The sequence below is a fragment of the Episyrphus balteatus genome, chromosome 2, assembly GCF_945859705.1.
Source record: "Episyrphus balteatus chromosome 2, idEpiBalt1.1, whole genome shotgun sequence".
Classification (NCBI taxonomy): Eukaryota; Metazoa; Arthropoda; class Insecta; order Diptera; family Syrphidae; genus Episyrphus; species Episyrphus balteatus.
Window position 1 is genome coordinate 20,568,173 of NC_079135.1, and position 19,405 is coordinate 20,587,577.

The following is a 19,405-nucleotide window of genomic DNA, read 5'->3' on the forward strand; positions in this document are numbered from 1 at the left end:
CATAACTAATACATTCATATCTTTGTTGTTTGGCCAGATGAAACATTTTTTGAAATGCCAAACGAAAGTCAAAATAGTAAAAAAAAATAATAAAATAATATAAGGAACGTAACCCTACAAATGTGGCAATCCCATTCAAATGAAAACAACACTGACAAAAATCTTCTTTCAACAAAACAGTATAACTTTGTATGCACTAGAAAGCTAAACTATACACCATACTTTAGATAATACTCTCTTCTATCTAAAAAAAATGTCGGATGCCACCTTGCAAATGCAGACAAGTAGGTACTCGGCAACCCTACTCAAATGCTAAAAAGCTAGTTTCTAGCATTTGAGTAGGGTTGCCGAATACTTGTCTGCATTTGCGAGGTGGCACCCGACAGTTTTTAGATAGAAGATAGTCTTGGCTAAAATATTATGTATGCTATAGCCTTTAACTCTATGAAATATTATACACTTTGGCTAAAAAAAAACAAGTGATTTTACTGTTTTTTAGCATTTGAGTAGGGTTGCCGAGTACTGCATTTGCCTTTAAGTAGATTTTCAGAAAATTAAACTTTCCCAAATTTTATATATTTATGCGAGGTACCGTAATTTTGGGCATTTAAAACATATTTCCACAAAAAAATCCAAGAAATTTGGCACATTTGAAAAGCCTTAAAGCCTGGGGCCGAATTACGGCACTCGATTACGATCATACGTTAACGTTTTGACTATTTCTGTCTCTATTTAATTATTAGAAAACGATAGGGACACAAAGCAACCATTCGTTAACGAACGTATGCCGTAATTCGACCCCTGTTTCGACTAGGGCAAACGATATAATTACCGATACAATTTTTAAATTTCAAGTGAGATAATTTCAAACTCATTTGCAAGGATTGAGCTTGGAAATAAAGTGACTAAAGCGGTGTGACTTCTGACTTGTTCATAATAAAAAAAAAAAAATGGGTTCTTTCGTAAATATAAATTGTCAGTCGTTTTCCTGATAGCCATTTCTACCTAACCTAACCTAACCTTCGTAAATATTTACTCGATATCCAAGCTTATTTCGTGCAAATGAAATGATAATTAGCACATTCGCTTTAGTAGAAAAAGGCTTTAATATTATGGGTATTTCCGACTAACAATTTTGCTTCTATAAAGCTTTACAGGTGCTATAGTTGCTTCTGTAAAGCTTTAGAGAAGCAAAATTGTTTGTAAAGCTATGTGATGTTTGTCACTAACTTTATGGCAAAATTATTTCAAACTCAACCACTTAGGTTTATATGCATGATAAATACATTTTATACTTGTTACAAAGAACGCTAGACTTTTAGCTTAAAACTTGGTATTAATTTTTGGATAACATGAATTAAGCTCTATAATATTCTTTTTAGATCCCTCACTACCTATAGGTTTTGCATTAGATTATTATAGGAAAAAAGGAAAATTAACTTTTAGGAACAAAGTTTATTAGTAGTTGACAAAAAGCTACATTTAAATTCAAAGTTTAGCCTTAAAGTCTTAAAGCTTATTCTTTCCTCCATTGATAAATATAGGTTGCTATGTTACAACCATGTCCTTTTTGAAAATAAATCTCGTCTTATCACCGGATATTAGGCATTTTTCTATAAATATTTTCCGATAGGTTTTTTATAGCATAATGGTTTGTGAATTTGCTTTAACATAACGGTTTGCGAACATACTAAAGACGTTTTTAGATCTAACAAATAACATTAAAATTCTACTTTTCTTTTTATTCATAATATAAATATTTAAAATCTCTCTTAAATCTGCATAAATTAAGAACTAAATAATTAATAATATAATTTTTTTTTGTTGCAAAAATAAAAACACCACTAGATGTCGCTATAAAATACGAAATATGGTTGTATTCTGAGATTATTTTTCTATCTATAATTATTTGACAATGAAACTGTTTTAACGAAACATTCTTCCTTTGTTTTACCATTTCTCTTATTTCACCATTTCCCGTCAATTCACCATAATATGATAATTTCTATAACAGTGTTCTTAGCGCCCTCTATTGCAAAACTTAACCTTGTAAAATGTTATTTTGAACAGTTCTAAAACAATAATGAACTGTTATCAAAACAGATTTGTGTAACTAAAATTTCTGGTTAAAAGAGAACCGTTTTTCAGTTATGTTATTTTCATAACATAGATATTGTTAACATAGTTATCAATTAGATAAATTTTACTAACATGCATGTTACTTACATAAATTTAACATAAATGTAACATTCAGATATTCTCTGTTCGTTAAATAAAACGCAGAATTAAGAGATTTGAAAGAATTTTTGTTGCAAGAAAATACAAACACTGTTTTAATAGGTTTAACCAATATCCACCCACTAACTCATTTTTATCTCCAGAACAAAAAAAAATGTCGCTCTTTTGTTAATCCAACAGGTCTTATCCCACTTCTCATTTCATTTATATACAATTTTCACCATCCACCGTGTTCGAGGTAAGCAGATAGAAATATAAGGAGTTGGGAATAAAATTTGTATTATTTGCTATTTTTTTTTTTTTTTTTACTCAGTAGAGGTGGTATTTACCTATTTTCAAAAACATTTCTCTATCTCTATGTACATGAATCCGCCCAAAAAAATTATTATTATCGAAAGTAGTTACCTAACTATATACATATGTATGACACTCTTAATAAAACAAAAAAAAAAAAAAAACACCTTGACCCGATATACCTTTCCGCATGAAAAGAAACATAATTGCCTTCTAGGCATCATCTCTACTCTATACATAATTCAAAACCTCTCATTTAAATAAAGCTTGTACCGTACCTGTACCTGCATAAATTTAATGCCAAATAGAAATCATAAACTTGCCATCGACATTAACAATTATTTGCATTCAGATAATTGTGTTTGCACACAAGACGACCGACATCCTCCATGCCTCTCGTCCTTTTAACCATACTACGCAATCATTTTCACTTCATGGAACTTCTCAATTAGAAATGCATGCTAATGAGTTAAAGGACATTTTAGCAGGCGATAAAGATGTCATCTCAAATTTCACATCTATTCCGAAAAAGAACAAAAAGCCTTTATTAACAAAATGTGTGTGTACCTTTAATATATGTATGTACTGGGTACATATAGAAAATCCTTACCGAGGGAATACGAAAAAAATAACACACACACACACACACACATGTGTCAAGCCAATATAATGTCCTTTACCCGACGAACATAAATGAAAGCAGACACTATGTGTCACCCTTCACATCTTCATCGGATGTAGGTACCCACAACATCCTGTGGGATGGATTCACTGTATGTGGACACAATCATGAACCCCATACCTGTAGCTGGGTTCTCATATCAAAAAGGAGTATGAGTATGAGTCCTTTTGCCCATCCTTATAGCGACCATAGATTTATCTACACGCAAAATCAATCCCCCACACAACACCCGGGTGAGAGTGGTGAATATAATTTCTCTGAGAAAGGAGAGAGTAATTTTATATGACTTCTCTGAGAGAAAGATTTATTAACAGAATTTTCCGATTCTAACTGTTTATACCCCTTATCCTTTATTTCTCTTTAATTTGAGAGAAAACTCAAATAAGTTTATTGCTTTAAAAACTATGGCAACCCTTGACAGAAAACAAAACCCAAACAAAACGAAATGTCTTTTTTATTTTATTCGAAAAAATGTCGAAGTAGGAAAAAGTTATAAAAATGCAGTTAAAGTTTTTAAAAACCCTCATCGAAGGACAGGTAATAATAAAAATTGATGTCCTTTCTTTAAGGATCATAAAAATTGTTTAATAAAAAAATTTTCCATCCCATAGGAATATTTAAATCGTATTGCCGGTTTAACTTGGTCACCAAATCATCAAAAATTTGCCGTTGCTACCGCTGACAGGCATGTTCTTATATTTGATGAATCTGGAGAAAGAAGAGATAAATTTTCAACTAAGCCAAGTAATCCGACAAATGGCAAGACATCGTACGTAATTAGAGGATTAGCATTTAGTCCGGATTCAACTAAATTGGCAGTTGGACAAAGTGATAATATTGTATTTGTGTATAAATTGGGTGAAGCATGGAATGATAAGAAGGTTATTTGTAATAAATTTCCACAATCGTCAGCAGTTACAGCGTTGATTTGGTTGTCTACGGGGGCAATTATTGCAGGTTTGTTTGTTTGGAATTTATTTGTTTTGTTGCTTATTGGGAAAAAATTATTTTTTTATTTGTTTTTTTTTTTTTTTTTGCTGACAATTGAGATTTGGAAGTGATAAATTAGTTTTTTTGATCTCTTAAATCCCATATGGGCAGGATATACTAATACACTTCCGCCTTTGGTGTAAATAAAGATCCTCTCTACACTACAGACTTTTCGTCTGCTGTTAGTTTAGTCGGACTCAAAGAACAATGAACTGTTGTAATGCTAACTTTTTTTTGGCTCAATCATCACCATTCAAGCCACATTTTTTGCTCTTTTTCTCAGAATCGGCGCCGATATAAGCTAGCAGCTATACATGTTTGTTATCGCTTAAAATGGACCTTTTTGTTTTTTGGATTTGGATTTTAGTATAAATAAGTTACCTCTCGCTTAAGAAATCAGCTGCCAGGGCGTTATTTCATTATCATTGACAAGTACGAAACAATAGAAATTTGACTAAGACAAAAAAATACGCATACACCCCAGTGACCGGTTAAGTGTAAGCTTCCTAAAATGACTTGTTACCACTGCCGCAATAACAATAAATGAAACCAATTGAGTCTTGTAGAGCTTCTCTATAGTCATTATATGGCAAGAAGGTTTTTTTTTATTTTTTAAAAATTTTTGGTTTTAATCAAAACCAACATCACGATGATGGAGGAGTCCGAAAAAGTGGGTCTCACATTTTCGTCCGTCCGTCCGTCTGTCCGTCCATCTGTAAACATTTCCACAGCCTAAACGGGTGGCTGGATTTTCTTCAAATTTAGTACTGATTTAATGGAATTCTGAAAGTTGTTTTTTTTTTGTTTTTTTTTTTTATATCTCGCTTAGGCTTAATTTATTCACAATCCATTAAATATAAAGTCTCCATTAAAATAGGGAAATTTTAAAATTTGTATGTGATTTGACAGATTTATTATTTTTAATGGGATCTTTAAATATAATGGAGAGTGAATAAATTGGGCCTTAGAAAGTTTAATTCCCATACAAATTTTTCAATTTCAAATATCTCGAAAACGGCTCTAACGATTTTGATTAAACTTTGCAGACGTAATATTCTAGCTATTGCAATAAAACTGCATTTTTATTTTTTCCAAAAAAGTCAAATTAAAAATGTCGACTCTTCCCCAATATCAATTTATACTTGCGATATAGGTACTATATGTCAAGTTATGCATTCGTACAAAAAAAAAAGTTGAGATAACATTTTTCATGACATTACAATGGTAGAGAATGCCAAAAAAGTGGGTCCCGGAAGTCCGTCTGTCTGTCTGTCTGTCAGTCTGTCTGTATAGGGAGCTACAGCCTAAACGGATGGGCCGATTGACTTCAAACTTGGTATGTAGCATTTTTTGGAGACTCTCCAGAGGGGATTTTGGAATTAATTTTTTTGGACCAAAAATATCGGTACTTGTCATATACCGATTTTAGTAAAGTTGAAATTGCTCAAAAACGGCTCAAACGGTTTTGTATAAAAAATTCAAATAATAGTTTTAAGACAAGGGTTATCTTTTAATGAAAAAAAATTTTTTTGAAAATCATTATAAACGGTACCTGCCATAGAACCGTTTTTTTCAAATCCGATTATGAAGTAGCATATACATAATTTAAATATAAGCCAATAATAAAATTTTGAAAAAAATAATTTTTGGATTTTTAAAAAAATTTTGAAAATTTATTTTTTTTAAATCAAATTTTCGAAAACGGGACATTGAATTCTTTTGAAATTTTGTGTGTAGATATTGATTAGTGATTTCTAGAAAATGGCATACCAATTTTATTTTAAAACTTATTTTCCAAAAAATTATTTATAAAAAATTAGTTTTTTAAAAAACGGCTCTAACGATTTTGAAAATTTTTTTTCTAAAAATGCATCTTAATATATCAATCAAAACTGCATACTTGCTTTGGGGGGCAATTTGATTTCAGATTTTATATTATTTTTTAAAAAAACGAACTTTATTTTTTTTTTCTGTACCTATGTAGTATGTACCTACATTTTCCAAATTTCTATATAAAAAGTCTTAAAAATGTAAGCAACCTGAACTCTAAGAGCAAGTTCGTGCGACCCAGTAGTGCATTTTATTTTATTTATATAGAGCCAGCTCTTAAAATCTACAAGTAAACTTACATAAAAGTGCTTTGAACTGCAAAAGCAAGTACGTGCCACTCAAGTCGTGCATTTTTTTCATTTTGTCTAATTTTTTTTTGGAAATTTTAGTGAGCAAAATCATTAAGAATGACAAGAAATATCTTACTGTAATTCGACTGCCCGAATTTTTTGAGAAAAACTAAAAATGCAGTTTTGTTAGAATATCTTGGACATTTAATCACACCAAATTTTATCGAAATGGTTGGAGTTGTTTTTGCGAGCAATAGGGGGAAGTGGTCACCCTTCGTACAGTTTTTACTTATTTTTTTTTAGTTATTTATTTACTCACTCCAGCTTCGAGAAAATGGACTTTATTTGTAATATGAACATATATTATTACAATAACGAAGAAAAAAATAACAAAAATAATAAAAATTATTTAAATTATTTCTATTTTAAGTGGAGCGATTGAATATAATTCAATTTTAAAGTTCAAGTGACCTCAACTCCAAATTTATAAAGCGTTTCGCCCAGGCACGACAGTGGGCTCATCAGTTAGATCTGTGGTACCCTTACTAAGACGCCTTATTTTGGTCGATGTTTACCGACACTATATAAAACTCACAGCATGAATATACTGTGAATTCTAATATTCAAAGGGAATTTGTTTAAATTCAGACCTTAGAAAAATGTATGCCCGTGGTCAGGCTGATATAATAACGAAGAAAAAAATAACAAAAATAATAAAAATTATTTAAATTATTTCTATTTTAAGTGGAGCGATTGAATATAATTCAATTTTAAAGTTCAAGTGACCTCAACTCCAAATTTATAAAGGGTTTCGCCCAGGCACGACAGTGGGCTCATCAGTTAGATCTGTCGTACCCTTACTAAGACGCCTTATTTTGGTCGATGTTTACCGACACTATATAAAACTCACAGCATGAATATACTGTGAATTCTAATATTCAAAGGGAATTTGTTTAAATTCAGACCTTAGAAAAATGTATGCCCGTGGTCAGGCTGATATAATAACGAAGAAAAAAATAACAAAAATAATAAAAATTATTTAAATTATTTCTATTTTAAGTGGAGCGATTGAATATAATTCAATTTTAAAGTTCAAGTGACCTCAACTCCAAATTTATAAAGCGTTTCGCCCAGGCACGACAGTGGGCTCATCAGTTAGATCTGTCGTACCCTTACTAAGACGCCTTATTTTGGTCGATGTTTACCGACACTATATAAAACTCACAGCATGAATATACTGTGAATTCTAATATTCAAAGGGAATTTGTTTAAATTCAGACCTTAGAAAAATGTATGCCCGTGGTCAGGCTGATATAATAACGAAGAAAAAAATAACAAAAATAATAAAAATTATTTAAATTATTTCTATTTTAAGTGGAGCGATTGAATATAATTCAATTTTAAAGTTCAAGTGACCTCAACTCCAAATTTATAAAGCGTTTCGCCCAGGCACGACAGTGGGCTCATCAGTTAGATCTGTCGTACCCTTACTAAGACGCCTTATTTTGGTCGATGTTTACCGACACTATATAAAACTCACAGCATGAATATACTGTGAATTCTAATATTCAAAGGGAATTTGTTTAAATTCAGACCTTAGAAAAATGTATGCCCGTGGTCTGAATTTAAACAAATTCCCTTTGAATATTAGAATTCACAGTATATTCATGCTGTGAGTTTTATATAGTGTCGGTAAACATCGACCAAAATAAGGCGTCTTAGTAAGGGTACGACAGATCTAACTGATGAGCCCACTGTCGTGCCTGGGCGAAACCCTTTATAAATTTGGAGTTGAGGTCACTTGAACTTTAAAATTGAATTATATTCAATCGCTCCACTTAAAATAGAAATAATTTAAATAATTTTTATTATTTTTGTTATTTTTTTCTTCGTTATTATATCAGCCTGACCACGGGCATACATTTTTCTAAGGTCTGAATTTAAACAAATTCCCTTTGAATATTAGAATTCACAGTATATTCATGCTGTGAGTTTTATATAGTGTCGGTAAACATCGACCAAAATAAGGCGTCTTAGTAAGGGTACGACAGATCTAACTGATGAGCCCACTGTCGTGCCTGGGCGAAACGCTTTATAAATTTGGAGTTGAGGTCACTTGAACTTTAAAATTGAATTATATTATTACACTTTACAAAAAAATTTGACACTTCTAAGTCAAAGGCTTAAATAGTTATAGCCATTTTACTGGGATTAGATTTTTGTACGAATCCTCCCCACCCGTGGGGTACCTTCGTACAGGATAGTTAAAACGTTAATTTGACTAACTTTTGATTTGTTAATTAATTGAACTTGACTCAGAAAAAAACAAAAACAAATAAAAAACTTAATTTTTCGCGATTCGATGATTCTGAAACAAATTATTATTTACATATATAAAAATACCAACCTTAATTTACTATAGAATGCGAAAAATGTATTATAGAGGTTTAAATTTCATTTCAATAAAACTTTTACTCCGTGTTTTGATTGTTATCTGCTCAAGAAAATTTACTGGCGGGCATACGTATGCGTACGAATGTGCCCATGTTTGACTGTACGAATGATCCCCAAGATGTACATAATGCAGAAAAATCGATTTTTGAAAAAATGTACTGAGATTTTGCAATATTTATAATTAAAACACAAATTTAACACTTTAATCAGCAATTCTTCATTACTGCACTAAAAAACACTAAAAGTCTTTTGGCGACCGAATCCGTTGCACTTAGGATTCAAAATTTATCTAACAGCTCAGCGTCTACTATGTCTATGCACACTAGTAAGCACGTGTTTGAATACCGTTTAGTTTTTGTTTTATGCTCACTGTACGAAGGATGACCGTGTACGAAGGGTGACCACTTCCCCCTATACAATAAATCGAAACATTGGTATGGGAGGTACAAGTTAAAGGTAAAATATGAAAGAACAAAACAAAAATCAACCTTGAAAATAACGAAAAAATCATCTGTACCAAATTTCTAGAAAATCCGTTCACCCGTTTAGGCTGCAGCTTCATGTAGAGATGGACGCATAGACGTACCAACACACAGACCGACGGAGTTCATGACGAAACTCACTTTTTTTAAACTCTCCATCATCGTAATGATAGTTTTGATCAAAACCTCAATTTTTTTTAAATGAAACCAATACTCATGGGCGTAGCTAGAGATTTTGTCTAGGGTGGGCCAGATGATATCGTCCACCTGAAGCCATGCATTTTGTTTTTACTTTGCTCCCTACAATGGCAAATTATTCGCCAAGCTCTATTGTTTTAAATAACTTAAAATTTGTCAAAAATAATGGTTGTGTAACTCAATTTTTTTGAAAAAAGGTGTTTTTTGATTAATGGTATCGTATTTTGTTAATATCATTCAATATAAAGAGGAATCAACTCCAATTACGCAATATATCTTTGATAGTTACTGTTTTTTGTTTTTATATTGTGTGGTGTTAGGTATATGGAATTCCTTTTTTTAAAAGCTTGTTATCTCGAAATGCAATTGGATGGAGTTACAGCACTTTTATTTTGATGGACACACATGTTGAATTCATTCAAAATATATGACAGCGATTGGCTTTAAAAACTGACCTTACCAAGCTGTCAATTTTATTTGCTTTATATTTTTACTTAAGGTGCTCTTGAAACCTAAGCCGAAATGTAGGAAATTAAATTTTGGGCATTGGGTTAGGTTAAGAAATTTGAATGTCTGGTTAGCAAAAAAATTATCTTTGGCTTAATTTACCTGTGTGAATTTGAATAAATTTTTAACGTAGATATATTTTTTTTTTCTGCAAAACAAAAGAATTAATGATGTCAAATTAATTTATAAATATTAACATAAGCTTCCAACACACATTTTCCTGTGAATTTTATTTTTGTGTTGCCATTCACTAACAATTTTTTTCATCATCAATAAAATAAAATATGTATGTATATTGAAAAATATTAATTTTCCCTAATACACACTCATAATGTTTATTTTGACAACTGAAATTATCTTTTCACCTCAAAAGTGTCAAAAATGTATTCTCGTCTAAATATTTTACCCGATTCACACACGGCCTAAATATCAAAATAAAGTCTTGTGCCAAAATTTTAAGTTGAAAAAGCTAATTATTGAATCCGGCCTTTGAGGGCCAGTTGTACAAATATTAAATCCATGGTTCAGCAACTTTTATCTTCTGAATTCGGTGGTAAATTTGACTTTTAGCACTGGTTCTAGGTCCATATAGGTTGAAATAGCTAGATCCATTCTTTAAATAAATTAAATAAAGTTGATCCACTGCTCATCCGCCGAAATCGGCGAGTTAAATTCCTGATCCGAAGCTGAACCACGTTTGTACAACTCGCCCTGAGTCTGCTCATATAAACGAGGTATGTACTTATACTATAGCAAACAACCTTATAATTCTCAGCAAGCGATATTATGAAAAAAAACTGTCAGTGGGAGCTAATACCAGACTAAAGCCAGAACTAGAATTGTCGGATGAACATAAAACGGACGGCAACAGTGCTCGCAACCGCACTCGACGGATGAAAACTTATCAAAAAGACAAAGAAAACAACAAAAAAAACGTGAATTTGACATAAGCTTCCGACTGCTTCCTCCAATTACAGTTCTGGCTTAAAAGTTCCATAGTACTGTCAATTTTTCTAGAGTGGGCCATGGATTTTCTAGGGTGGGCCTGGCCCACCCAGGACCCCCCCTTCCTACGCGCATGCCAATACTATAGAGCAAGTAAAGAGGAAGATACAACATTTGAAACAGTAATTTATTTGTTGAGCTTAGTGAACTATTACATATGTTTAACTCCACCCGAAAGCAGCGTTGCCGATTACTTTTTTTATAGAGTCCTTTTTGAAAAAAAACTGGACCCTTTTCGTCTTTTCAGGGCCACAAAACAGAAATGAAGAAAATGCACTAACTACTGTGTCTTTTAAAATTAATTTTTTATATCTAAAAGTGCACACTTTTAGTTGTATGCAACCATTTAACACATACAGCTTTGGTCATGGAAGTTGTTCAGAGTAAACGTGTCCATTGTTTTGTGTAGAATTATGAATTTAAAAATGTTATTTCTTGTTCAATTTTTACTTGCAGGCCTTGAAGATGGAAAAGTACGTGCTCTTCACTGCAAAACAAACAAATCTCAAAGCCTCTATAGTGCCGAAAGTATGACCATTGCATTTGCTCCAAACACCAAAGGAACAGGTTTTCTCTCTGGACATAATGACGGTACAATAATTCGGTTTTTCTTAACCGAAGGTAATGCCGAATCTTCGGGAAGATTAGTTCAACACACTGTTCCACCTTTTGCCTTGGGTTGGCCTCAAGGTGGTTTCTGTGCTGGAGGTTGTGATCAACGAATTATTTTCTATGACTCTCAAGTAAAAAACTACATCAACTTTTCTTAAACTTTTTAACAAATTTTTATTTTCATTTGTTGAAAAGGGTCGTCAAGTCCGTACATTTGACTATTCTCGAAGTGAAGGTGAACGTGAATTCACGGTAGCTGCTTGCAGTCCCAATGGTCAAGCTGTTGCTTTTGGAAGTTTTGATAGAATTCGAATTTTTACATGGAGTCCCCGTTTACAAGCTTGGAGTGAAACTGCTAATAAAGAAATCGACTACTTTTATACTGTTACATCGATCTTGTGGCGAAAAGATGGAGCAAGGTTTGAAAACTTTAAGGTTTAAAAACTTTTTTAATGATTTTTAAAAATTCAGATTAGCCATGGGCTCAGTAACAGGAGCCGTAATTATGTTCGAATCAGTTCTAAAACGAACTGTATGGCAGGATAAATTCGAACTCATTTTCGTTGCTCCAAGTCAGCTTTTAGTCAAATCTATTCAGGAACCTAGTGAACAAATGACCATCGAATCGACTCTTGGTCTTGAGATAGACGATGTCAGAATTATGGGAAAGGATAATTTTCTAGTAGCTAGGACTGAAGATTCATTGATTTTGAGTGATCTCACTCGAAATCTGGTGAGTGAGGTATCTTGGTCAGTAACCGGGCGCCATGAGCGGTTTTATTTTGAGAATCCAACAGTTTGTTTGATTTTCAATGTGGGAGAGCTATCTTTAGTGGAATATGGAGAAAATCAAATATTGGGATCAGTTAGGACTGAATTTGTCAATCCTCATGTGATTTCAGTTCGATTGAATGAAAGAGGAAACTCAAGGTAATTGAGTTTTTTTTTCTATTTTCACTCAATTTTCACTCAATTACTATATGAACTTATTTTCAGAGATAACAAAAAATTAGCCTTTTTGCTGGACGCTAAAACAATCTGCGTTGTGGACCTTATTTCTAAAACAGTTATAACTCAAGTCACTCATGATTCGAAGATCGATTGGATTGAGTTGAGTGAAACGGCTCATAAGCTTCTTTTTCGGGACAAGAAATTGAGGTCTTTATAAATCTGTTTGAATATTTGTAGTTCTCTTTTATATTAACCGTTACATTCAATAGGCTCATGTTGGCTGATATTTATGCTGGAAAAAAGCAGACCTTACTCGGAAATATATCCTTCGTTCAGTGGGTCCCTCAGAGTGATGTTGTTGTGGCTCAGAGTAACAATAATTTGGCAATTTGGTATAACATAGATCTCCCAGAGCATGTGACTATGATGTCTATTCGAGGAGATGTCCTAGAAGTCATAAGAGAAGGGGTAGGTCCAAAAAAATTTAGGGTAACTTTGGTTTTTTTACGATCTTTTCAATCTCAGGGCCGTACAATGGTTCGCACTCAAGAAGGTCCAACTGAGCATACTTATCAACTAGACGAGGGACTAGTTGAATTTGGAACAGCTGTAAATGATAGTGATTTCGGGAGAGCTGTACAATTTCTCGAGACCTTGGGAGATAAGCCGGCTGCAAAAGCTATGTGGCATAATTTAGCTATAATTTCTTTAGAAGACGGGAATTTACGGGTCGCTCAACGTTGTTATGCTGCCTTAGGTAACGTTTCGAAGGCTTTCTATTTACAAGAAATGATTGCCGCTGCAGATAAGTACGAGGAATCTATGGGTCCAGGAATTATGTGTCCTGAGGTGAGGGCAAAGTTAGCTCTGCTCAATTCAGACCTTAGGACTGCAGAGCGAATTTACTTGGAGCAGGGTGACATTGAATCAGCTTTGCAAATGTATAAACTGCTTCGAATGTGGGATGAAGCTATTAATCTGGCTGAGCGAAGGGGTTACCCGTTATTAACACAGCTCAAGGAAGACCAAATGAGCTTTCTACTGTCTTCTGGTCAGGAAGAAAAAGCGGGACAGGTCTTGGAAGAACAGGGTGAAGTCGAAAAAGCTATGACCCTTTATCTGAAGGCAAATAAACCCGCCAGAGCAGCAAGACTTGCCTTGAAAACCTCATATCTGTTAGAAAACGAGGGAATGATGCGTAAGGTCACCGAAGGATTGGTTAATTGTGGTAAAAACTTCACTTTACTTTAACAAAGACTTAAACCTTTTTAATGATTTTTTTTACAGAACTCTATGAAATGGCTGGTGACATAGCTTACAAGCTCTCAAACCCTGAAGCTGCCTTAACACTTTTCCGCAAGGGAAGTGCCTATGCAAGGGCTCTCGAACTCGCTCGACAAGTCGCTCCAGATGAAGTAACTAGCCTTGAAGAAGAATGGGGAGATTGGTTAGTTTCCAAAAAGCAACTAGATGCTTCTATCAATCATTATATCGAAGCTGGAGCTACCCGAAAGGCACTTGACGCAGCTGTTGGTGCAAAACAATGGAGAAAAGCTGTTCAAATAGCCAAAGTTTTAGACGAACCAGAAGAAATTCAAAAGTATGCTTTGGATCTTTCGAAGCATTTAGCCTTTGCTGGAGATCTAGAGGGCGCTGAAGATCTTTTAGTTCGTGCAAATCTTTTTAAAGAAGCCATAGAACTGCTGAATAAACATGGCAAATGGGAGAAAGCTTATTCGATTGGGGAGAAGTATTTGAATTCTGAAGAAATGCGAGATCTTTTTGTAAGTTTGGCTAGGAACCTCGAAGAACAAGGTAAGACGCTATTAATTTTAGCTTTAATCATATGAGAAAGCTTTCGTCTTTAGGAAAATACCGAGATGCAGAAAAAGTTCTTCTAGCTGTCAATGAACCGGATTTGGCAATTGCCATGTATAAACGACGAGAACTGTACGATTCTATGATTCGTCTTGTGGAGAAATTCCACAAGGAACTGGTTGACTCTACCCATCTTCACTTGGCTCGTCAACTAGAGACCAAGGGAAAGTTCAAAAATGCTGAAATTCATTTTATCGCTGCTGGTGATTGGAAGTCAGCTGTTCACATGTATTGCACAGCAAATCGCTGGGAAGATGGCTATCGTGTGGCTAAACAAAAGGGAACTGACGGGGCTAGTAACCAAGTGGCTTATATGTGGGCAAAGTCTTTGCCAGTTGAAGGAGCTGTTCGACTCTTAACCAAACTGAGCCTTTTAGACACAGCTTTGGGATTTGCTTGTGATTCAGGACAATTTGAATTTGCTATGGACCTTTGTCGTATATCAGGCAAACCTACCGATGAAGTTCATCTGAAAATCGCAATGTCTCTTGAAGATGAGGGTAAATTCGAAGAAGCTGAAGTTGAGTTTATCAAAGCCAATAAGCCCCGAGAAGCTATTCTAATGTACACCCATGCAGGTGATTGGAAAGCAGCTTTAAGTGTTGCTGAAACTCACCTTCCTGAAGCTGTTAATGAGGTTTTGGTAAATCAAGCTGCATCAGCTTTGGAAACCCGTAACTTTGCCGAATATGAAGCTTTACTTTTAAGAGCTCAACGTCCTGATTTAATAGTCGATTATTACAAAGATAACGGAATGTTTGACGAAGCTCTTCGCATTGCCGAAGATCATCATCCATCGGCGTTGAATGATCTCAAACGTTTGCAGGCTCAAGATCAAAGAAGAAGTGCCACATCTGGAGACGATTCTAGAGCTTATCTTCATAAAGCTGCAGAATTTGCTAAAAGGGAAGATTTCCGAAAAGCTGCCGAATGTTTAATGCAGATAAATAGCTCCAATGCTGATGAACCAACCGTTGAAAGGGCTTTAGTTCGCGCCGCAGAGATATGTAATCAATTTTTAGATGGAAAAGATGTAACTCATATTGCTCATCAACTTGGTCCCAGACTTCTGGAAATACGCCAGATTGGACCAGCTGCTCAGTTATATCTAGCTTCGGATCTACCTAAAGAAGCTGTTGATGTGTTCATCAAATCTGAACAATGGGCCAAGGCAAGACGATTGGCTAAAGAAATCGATCCAGAATTGGTTGCCTATGTGGAACAACAGCAGAAATCACGGCTGCAGAATGAAGGAAATGTCGAACAGTTGGCTGATATTGGTAAGAAGCACCTTAACTTCGGGTGATTTCATAAACGTCGGAAGTCTGCATTAGTACCTACAATCGTCTTTTTGCTTTGTTGCATTAATGACCACACCAATTCTGCAGAATAATTGTTTCAGGCCTGAGTTAGTACAATTTTCAGCACTCTGAATGTTCATAAATGTCACAAAAAAAAATAATAACTGTGTTACATTAGGGTGGCACAAAAAAACAAAAAAAACTTTCTTCCACTTTTAATAGTGGAATGACATAAAACCGCGTGGTTCACATTTGAAACAAATTATCGATAACAAAAATATTTTTCATTAGGGTGTTCAAAGAAGTTTTTTTTTGCGATTTAAAAAAAATGAGTTTTAGTGCACAGAAAGTTTGTTAAGTGCGTTTTTTTTTTTTGGTTATAGTAGGTTTAATTCCAAGAGTAAATGTAAAATATAGCGTTTTTCTGAACTCCCTAATGCGAAAATACTCAATACTACTCAACTGTAGCAGATAACATTTTTTAGAGCCACCCTAATACGATGTTTAACTCAATTATCTCATTATTTAGAAATTTTTGGTATTATTAAAATCCAAATTTTTCGGAAAATGAATTGAATAAGGCAAGTTTAGGATTCGGAAAAAAAAAATCGAACTCCAGATAACAATGAGACATGACATTACGATGATGGAGATTGCCAAAAAAAAGTGGGTCCCACAATTCTGTCTGTCTGTCCGTCTGTCTCTCTGTCCGTAACTCGAGCTACAGCCTAAACTTGTAAAGCGTTTTTTTTTTTGTCAAACTTGGTAGTTAACAGTTTTAGGTGATTCTTTATTTCAAAAACGACTTTGACGATTTTGATTAAAATTTTTGTGTGTAATTTTTAAATATTTTTTTTTTAATTTTTTCATATTCTGCTATTCGATTCACGTGAATCAAAGGATTCCCTTTCTTAATCATGTCAAATTAGAGCTGTAGCAAATCGCATGTATTCGTTACTAAAATGCGGGTATTCACTTCAGTAACGAGTAACGAAACGTTACTTTCTAAACAGTATCGTTACTCGTATGTTTCGTTACTGGGTACTGAAGTAACGAAACATACGAAACGTACGAGATACGGAACATACGAGTAACGACGCGATTCCAGTTTCAATACTAAATCCGATGTAAGAGATACGAAATGAAGTGATACACTCAATTTGTCGCATTTCGCATCTCGTGTCGATATCGTAACCATAGTCAGAATGCTAACTGCAGATAATTATCTGGAGTTTACTTTTGTCTCGATTAAAACAGTAGTGCCAAGGTTCAATATTCATTGTGTTATCGATAATTTATACAGAAATATCAAAAGAGACGTTTTTATATTTTATCTATTTGGCCGAAATATGTATATCCACGACGCAACCAATCTGTTTATGGCCTTGGTGTTAATTGTATTGATATTTAGCTTAAGAATGTACAAAAGTTTTTTGGTTTTTCTAAAAATTAGTTTATTTTCGGTGCAAAAATTTTCAACACAAAAAAAAGGCAGAGAAAACGAGGTTTGAAAATCACTCTCAATAGAAAAAATAAATGAAAAATTGTTCGACATGGTTGTATTGAAATGTTAATATTTCGAGAACTACGAGTTGCACTTTTGAAATGAAGGTCTCTAAAGAATTGTAATAAGATTACTGAAAGAATATAAACAAAAAATTACCAAAGTTTTGTCTAAAAATTTGGAAAAAAATCAAAAAGTTTCCACGTTTGATTAAAAAAAAACGAACAAAATTCAATATAGCTACCTTTAAACTCTTATTACATGAGAATGCCGCAACTAATTTAAATGTTTATGACCTTAAAATGTAGCTTAGATTATAGAAATTGTTTTTGGTTTTTTCAAAAAAAAAAAATGTTTACACCCTTGCTTATACCAATGTACGAAACATACTTAAAATACCAAACATACGAAACGTACCAAATACATGAAATATACGAAATGTACGAAACACACGAAGCATGCGAAAGTAACGAAACATGCGAAACATACGAAATATGCGAAAAATGCGAAACATACGAAAGTAACGAGTAACGATATTATTGATGCGGGTACTAGTATCAAAAGTAACGTATACATGCGGGTACTCATTTTGTCGTTACTTTTACAGCCCTATGTCAAATTGGCTTTGAAAAACTTCTCTAACTTTCGATAGCAAAGTTTTGTTCCTGTCTGTTTTAGAAATTCAAAAAAAAAAATTGTCTAAATTTAATTTTAACCACTTTTTAAACGCTTCTTAGTTTAGACTTTCACGTGTAACGAATAGCAACGTTAACAACGTTGTTAACGGCTCTACCGATTTTCAAATATTTTTTTCTAAAAATTTCTTTTTATACAAGAAATCTGATGGCATTACCTCGTTTTGTGACCAGACGCAATCTGTCCGACAACGTTGACGACATAATGACGTTTTTGAGCAGCAGTTACTACTGTTGGACTTAAGTTAGTACGATCGCAGATTTGACTTTATGAACACATTTATAACACAGGTCTAAGTTAGGCAGACGTTTATGAAAAAACCCTTCTTGAAAATGTATGCTTAATTTCAGATATCATGAGTGCCTTGGACATGTTAGCCGATCAAGGTCAATGGGTAAGGTGTTTGGACAAAGCTAAGAACATTAGCAGTCCGGTTCTTCACAAATACTTGGCTTTATATGCTGCCCAGTTAATTCGCGAGGGAGATGCTGCAGCAGCTCTAGCCTTATACCTTACCCATGGAACACCTCCACTGGAGGCAAATTTTAATATTTACAACCGAATCGCTTTGGATTGCTTTGCCATGAAAGAGGAAGTGGCTGCCGAAATGTGGAAGGACTTAAGGAATTTTCTATTTAAACTTTCCCAGGTCAGTCCGATACATTAATTCATATAAATCTTTCTTTTTCCAATACTGGTTGCAGACCCTTCGAGCATCTGAATTTTCTGCATCGAAAATGCTTGACACCGTTGAACAACTTCTTTTGATAGCTCACTATTACACAACAAGAGCTGCATGCCGTCAATTACCTTCCCTTCAGCCAATAGCTGTGAGGATATCAGTTGCATTGTTGCGCTACACTGATGTAATTCCAGTCGACAAAGGATTCCTTGAAGCTGGAATGGATCTTCGTGCTGCTGGACGTGAATCAGAAGCCTTTGTCATTCTTAATCATTATTTAGATGTTTGCGATGCTATTGAAGAGGGTTCGGGAAATCTGGTAGATCACTCGGATCTATCTGCGACAGATTTCCCCAGCTCTGTGCCTTTGCCAGAGGAAATACATCTTAAAAATGAACTCCAATTGCACGAAGAAGTTCGTGAATGGGTTTTGGCTGTTAGTATGGATCAACAAGTTGATCAGGTTCGTTGAAAAAAAAATCTCAAAAAAAGATCCTTATAAACAATTTCTTTGATAGGTGCTGCCAGTCGATGATCGTGGAATGTATGAATCCAGTTTAGGTGTCACAGATGTGCCATGTGTTTTGAGTGCCTATCCGGTTCGTGGGCGTCAGCCGGTAACATTTAAATCATCTAATCGTCAATCAAATCGAGATACTTGGAGTAAATTTAGTGTGGCTTTGAAAATGCAACCTACCGGTGGCATTCCGGATGTTTTGGATTTTACAGAAAAATGGTGTGGTCCTGCAAATTTTGCAATGCATTGAAAATAAAGACATACATTTTGAACACAATTATTGTTTTCTTGTTT

The 19,405-nt window shown here is 34.1% G+C and overlaps 1 protein-coding gene across 1 annotated transcript; it reads left to right on the forward strand.

The window, feature by feature from the left end:
• The first annotated feature begins 3,621 nt into the window (after positions 1-3,621).
• LOC129909057 (intraflagellar transport protein 172 homolog) lies at positions 3,622-19,388 on the forward strand. The gene is made up of 13 exons (XM_055986000.1): positions 3,622-3,751; positions 3,826-4,171; positions 11,427-11,713; positions 11,778-12,001; positions 12,054-12,512; positions 12,579-12,740; positions 12,803-13,001; positions 13,059-13,761; positions 13,821-14,348; positions 14,402-15,691; positions 18,263-18,561; positions 18,617-19,057; positions 19,113-19,388. Exons 1-13 carry the CDS (start codon positions 3,713-3,715, stop codon positions 19,359-19,361), a joined length of 5,226 nt encoding a protein of 1,741 aa, XP_055841975.1. The 5' UTR covers positions 3,622-3,712; the 3' UTR covers positions 19,362-19,388.
• Positions 19,389-19,405: the final 17 nt, after the last annotated feature.

Coding starts and splice junctions, on each gene's coding strand:
- LOC129909057 (XM_055986000.1), top strand. CDS start 3,713: ATGCAGTTAAAGTTTTTAAAAACCCTCATCGAAGGACAG. Junction 12,741..12,802: donor TTTCGGGACAAGAAATTGAG/GTCTTTATAAAT, acceptor TACATTCAATAG/GCTCATGTTGGCTGATATTT. Junction 15,692..18,262: donor CGAACAGTTGGCTGATATTG/GTAAGAAGCACC, acceptor GCTTAATTTCAG/ATATCATGAGTGCCTTGGAC.